At 48.3% G+C, this 6,007-nt stretch overlaps 1 protein-coding gene across 1 annotated transcript in view; it reads right to left on the minus strand.

The window, feature by feature from the left end:
• Nucleotides 1-2,402: 2,402 nt before the first annotated feature.
• Zfp36l1 (ZFP36 ring finger protein like 1) overlaps nt 2,403-6,007 on the minus strand; it is a 6,234-nt gene continuing 2,629 nt past the window's right edge. The window contains exon 2 of the mRNA XM_008852171.3: nt 2,403-5,177. Within this exon, the coding sequence (XP_008850393.1) occupies nt 4,218-5,177 (960 nt within the window). The 3' untranslated portion in view covers nt 2,403-4,217. The remainder of the gene's footprint in view (nt 5,178-6,007) is intronic.

The raw sequence follows: 6,007 nt of genomic DNA on the forward strand, positions 1-6,007 counted from the left end.
GGGTATTTTATCAAAGCAACAGAAATCAAACTAAGACACCATGGAACCTCCTCCATGGGGTCATTGTGAGCATCTTCATTAATACACACACAGTTCTTAAAATCCTGCCTGGTATCTATGAAGAGCTGCTGCTATCAAGTCTTCTCTTGATCTTTACAATAACCAATTGAGATAGGTTGTCTGGGCTAGTGGATGGCTAAGTGTGTAAAGGAACTTGCTGCCAAGCCTGATGACCTGTTAGATCCCCAGGATCCACAAAATGGAAGGAGAAAACAGGCTCCCACAAATTGTCCTCTGACCTCTATACGCACACCATGGTGCTCATAAAAATGAGAGATAGATCACTTGTCCCAAGCACAAGTTGGTAGCTCCAACACCATCTCTTCCTTCCTGCCATGCCCCCCTAGCCACCCCCCCCCACTCCTCTCACCCCTTTCCCCTGTCTCTTGTAGTGCTATGGATTCATGATCCAATTGGTGGCAAAGCCCATGGTAAATCTGGCCAAGATCCACTGAGGCTCAGGAGGCCTCTACCCTCCTCCTGATAATGAGTCATCAGGTCAGGAAAGGTCAGTGACCCAAATAGTTCATTGGTTTGAGCTACTCCAAGGGAACATCTATAGAGCTAGCAGCCCTGGGAGCCTTGCCTACCCAGAGACCACCTTGAATAAGCCCCCAAACAGAAAGTCCCAGGGTCCTGGGCAAAGGGTCAGGAAGAAGGCCTTGTGCCCAAGGAATTAGCTGGTAAAGCAGGAGCTAGTCTCTTTGGCCACAAATCCCCTTGCGAGGGTCTTACCTTCAGCTCCCACTGCACAGCTCTTGTTCTCTCGGCTGTGACCCTCAGAGATGGGGACCCCTGACAGCTGTGGGACACTTCCTGGATGTCCTGGTAGCCCAGTACACAGGGTTCCTGCTGAGGCCCCTTCCTCTCCTAACATGCTGAGAAAATAATGGGCCCAAAAGGGCTCTGGTATTTCCTTCCCCAAGTAACCTCAGGTTCATCTCCTCTACCAGTTAAGATATAGATGGTAGGAAGACAGGCTCCCAGCCTGGACAAACTAAGGCCCAGCCCATTTGAGCTCCTCATGGAGAAACAGGTGGAGTATAGGGTTAGGGCCTAGTTACTGCCACCTTTCCCAGGTGACAGGAAGCTTGCCTTTGCCTTTACAGCCAACTCAGCCCTCCAAGGCCTCCTATAGTCAATGTCTTTGTTATCTCACTCTAGGATCTGACTCCAAAGGAGAAAATTCAGGGTGGTTGTGAGGTAGGATTAGACCCCTCTGAACCCAACTCATGCCACCATGAAAGGAGGAATTGAAAGATACCTGCCATAAGCTCTCTGTGCCTGTAAGGAATGAGCTCCAGGTGAATGACTAAATGTCTGTGCTTTCAGTCAGAAAGGAAGATCCACCCCACCCATATCCATGTTATTTATTCCCCCACTCAAGGGATTAGAGACCTAGGTTCACTCTGGTCCCAGATTCAAGGAGTAACTTTCCCCTTCCTATATCATAAACCCCCACCCTAGGAGACAGTCCCTATATTTCTACCTCATACCTGATACCCAGTAACATCTGGCCAGGTAAAGTATCCAGGATACAATGTCAGTCTGGGACAATGTCTACAGCAGACCTGACTTAGAAGATGGCTGGTGCACTTCAAGTGGGTACTCTGCTCAACCCCCAAAACTTACTAAGTATGAGGAGCCAGAAGCAACTGGGCCTCAGATAGTATCTCTGCCTCCCCAAGACAGAAATCCTCCCAAGTCAGTGTCAAGATCTTCACAAGTATCACTTCTCAGTGGTCATCTGGTCTTGCCTGAAGGATTTCTAACCAAAGTGACCCCCTACTACCTATTTGCATGGGATTCAAGGTGTAACTAATAGGACTGTTGACTGGGAACAGTGGTGAGAACTGTTGACTTCCTAATCATCAATGCTAAGACCCATCTTCCCTTTACAGCCCTCTGGTCAGATTCAGGTGCAGAATGCCCCTTTCCATCCTGGTGGTTTCCTTTCCAGGCGTGCAGAGCTTCCTCATGCCCACTCAAGGAGGCACTAAGAGGCTAGGTTGGCTCCTAACCTTGGTTGATGCCTATGGGAGCAATAAGCCTGAAGCATCTAATCCACACCTGTCTGTGGGGCAACCGCTTAAGTCTCCTCCATCAGTAGCATACCAACCATCCCCCAAAATGAAGATCATAGGCAGGGAAAACTGGATGTCCCAGAGCTGGACACAGGCAAGCAAGACTACCCTGGGCTATCTTGTCACCACAGGGACGGCAGAAAGCACAGGCTTCTTTGCAAAACAAAGAACCTCCACCAGGTTCTGCCCTCCAATGGGAGCTACACAGGAGGAAAGCCCACAGAATAAGCAAGACCACATATCAAGTGAACCATAACATTTCTTGAAAAAAACGGGGTTTATTGATTTTTAAACTGCAAATAGTCGTTACAAAAAAGGTTTCTTTTAAATAAATTCACACAAAGAAAGAGAAATAGAAAGCGACGGTAGTGACCAGCAAGAAGAATAATAATTACATTCATCTTTATGTGTTGTGCGCCAGTTCTGTTTGTTAACATTGGAAAACTCCAACCTGGAATCCAGAACCTTGAATCTGCGATTGGAATGTCTTGAGATGGGCACATGGAAGTCAAAGGGTTTCTTTTTTTTTCTTTTTTTCCCTTTTAGAAGCTATACATAAAAGGTGGTTTTCCTTCTGTACTGTCACAGAACTTTTACATACATTCTCAGTCCTACTTGTAAAAGGCCTAAAGAGAAAGAAACTCAATTTGCAGTCCAACACAAAAGGGGGAATTTCTAAAATAAATAATCCAACAGTTTTTTGCATTTTTTTAAATTAATTTTTCATTTTTTTAAAATAAAATAACCAAAAAAGTGTAAAGTTACAAAAATGTTGTTGAAGAATAATATATTAAAACTGTGGAAAAAAGGAAAGACACGTCACAAAATTTTAAGATTAATATGAAGATCATAATTTAACATAAAAGAATATATTCTATGGATTTGTCATCCCGATAAATATGAACAAAATTAACAAAAAAAAGCATAGTTTGGCAATAAATACGTTTTGATAAGTTAAATAAGCTTTTTTATATTGATGTGCAGTGACAAGCAAAATTTTTGCTCTCCAATTTCTGAAAGTTACATGAAGTTTAAACCCAGGGAAAAAAGCATGGCGTGAGTGCTCTCTAAGGGTAGACCTACGGTATTCTAGAGCAAAAACCATTAAAGCTACTTCTACAGGAAATCGTTTTACACAGATATTGTATGTGGAATGAATACCATTAACTGCTCACCCCTTACATGTTTTTGTTTGTTTTTTTTTTAGCTTTTCTCTCATTTTCTTGTCATTTTTAAAAAGATGTCACATATGAATTGGGGAACTTTAGCACCAAAATCAAGTCTCTCATAGTCCATCTAGCTTCCCCTTCCTCCCCACTTAAAAAAAAAATTAAATCACAAAGTCCCACTTATGTCAAAATCGCCGTCCAACTTGTTCAACCTTCCTTCCTGAAGATCTATACAAACCCAAGCAAGATTAGTCAATAGGGGTTCGGGTTGGGAAGAAAAAGGTTTTGAATGTCAAAATAGGTTTCCCCAAAAACCCATGTCCAGCAACATCTCTCTGAGGGAGGGGGATAACTATGAGGAAGAGGGAGGAAGTGTGTGGGAGACTGAAAGGAAGGTGCACTTGTGTCGCCAGTTGGGGGAGCTGCTGATTCTGGGTCACCCCCCCCCCCAAAAGGGCAGAGGCTCTGGGAGGCCCACGGGTGCCCCCTGGCGTTGAAGAGGTAATGTAGTCACAGTGACAAAGTTAGATTACAAGGCACTAAGTTGCTTCTGTAAACTGTTACTGCTTTTTCTTTTGTGATTTGGCACTTAAGGCTTAAGCCAAAAAAAGGCATCTACTGACAAATATGGGACTCTTTGTTATGTGTGGTGAGTGGGCTATGAAATGGAAGGAGGGGGTTTCAAGCCAGAAGAAGCTACTGACAAATTGACTTGTCCTTATGGTAAGGGGGGTGGGGGGGTGGGAGGAGAAGGGACATTCAAAGGTTCTGGGGAAGAGATTGAGCTTAAATTTATCAATGTAAGGATTGAGGGCAAGGTGAGGGTGCTGAGGAGGTGAGGGTATGGTATGGGGTGAAGGAAGGAGGGGTGAAAGGCAAGAAAGGGGTCCCTCCCTACCCTGGCTTAGTCATCTGAGATGGAAAGTCTGCTGAAAATGGGCAGGCGTCTTGAGTTGTCCAAGGTAGGGGAGTCTGAGCCACTGTGGCTGCTGCTGGAGCTGCTCAGGTAGCCCTCCTGGTCCGAGAGAGAATCCTGAGGGCTGGGGGGAGAGTCAAACATGTGAGGGGACTCAGACATGGGCCGGAAGAGGAAGGTGGTGGGCGAGCCACCCCCAGGCAGCCCCATGCTAGGGGCAAAGAGGCTGGCCAGCTCCTGGCTGGAAAAGGCGAAGGGGTTATTGGTGCCATCGGGCAGGGTAGGTGAGCCCAGGAGGTCATCGGCGCTCAGGATAGGGGGTGGGGTGATGGAGGTGGGGCTGTCCAGCAGCCCTGTGGCAGCGGCGGTGGCAGCGGCACTGGGAAACCCAGCAAAGCTAAAGCTATGCTGGAGACGGGGACGGTCAGCGGAGAGGTCCCGGGCCCCGGCTAGGGCACGGCGCTCCTCAGCGTTGTGGATGAAGTGGCAGCGGGGCCCATAGGGGCAAAAGCCAATGGTGTGGAAGGTGCGGCACAGCTCCGTCTTGTACTTGGGGTGGCGGGTCAGGCTGCGGAGCTCGTGGATGCCGTGGGCGAACTGACACTTGTCCCCGTACTTACAGGCACCGTTCTCTTCGAAGGGACGGCACAGCTCCGTTTTGTAGCGGCTGGAGTTGACCTGGCCACTCCCAGGCTGTTTCTGGGTGGACAGCAGCCTCTCGCCCCCTTCAGAGAAAGAGCGGTCTCGGAAACGGCTGTCTCGAGAGCTCAGGGATGGGGCCGGCTCACCCTTCAGGCTGCTGAGAAGCTGGTTCTGATGGAACTTGGAGCTGGGCAGAGTGACGGAGTGCCTCCGAGGGAAGCCCCCACCAGCAGGGGTGCCCACTGCCTTCCTGTCCAGCAGGCAGCCCCCTGCACTAGGAGTACTGTAGTTGAGCATCTTGTTACCCTGAGGGGGCAAGAGAAAGAACTGGTTACTGACTGAGAATACCAGGCCAAAGCATGGTACCCGCAAAGTACAGCCACCTCCATCCAAATCAGATATGCCAGGTCTCTCTAAAGGAGCCGCCTCTCTTAGCACCTTCTTTTTCTCCCCTACACCAGCCACCTGGGTTTATTTTGGCCCTGTGAATAAGAAACCACAACATCCTGGCCCGTATGGCAAATTTTTTTATGTGTGCAGCCTGCTTCACGCTGACCCCTGAAATGCATCCTTATTGCCTCTTGTCACTAATTTTAGCTTGTAAAATCCCATTTACCTCCTAAATGGGTTCCTCAACCCAGAGTATCTCACCCAAGGCAGACTTCTCTAGACTCCCCTCTCCCTAACAGAACCAGCTAAATACCAGGGAGAAACCAAACATGAGCCAAGTCCCCTCTCAACCAGTCCCTGAGAGCCCCCGCCCCCATAATCTGGCACTTCCTCCTTGGCAACAAGTTTTCAAAACCGCCTGTGCAAATTTTTCCTTGCTTGGGGAAGGGCTTAGTTCTGGGATGGGGGAAGAGGGATATGATGTCTGAAAACACAAATGCATGACCCCCAAGCCCCCGCAAGCCCCAAGCTCCTAGAAAGGGTCCACCGGGCAAGGATCTCTCCTACCATTCCCCAACCTCTTTTACTGGTAGATGCCTTTGCACTTGGTCTCCTGGCTGCAAGTGAGGCCTGGATAACAGCAACAGTGTTTAATCTTGAACCAAAGCTGAGATGGAAGGAAAGCACCCAGCCCCCACCCCCACACACCTCACAGTCAGTGGCAGACTGGGGGGGGGGGGGGGGGT

This window comes from Nannospalax galili, unplaced genomic scaffold (genome assembly GCF_000622305.1).
Source record: "Nannospalax galili isolate Female #2095 unplaced genomic scaffold, S.galili_v1.0 scaffold285, whole genome shotgun sequence".
NCBI lineage: Eukaryota > Metazoa > Chordata > Mammalia > Rodentia > Spalacidae > Nannospalax > Nannospalax galili.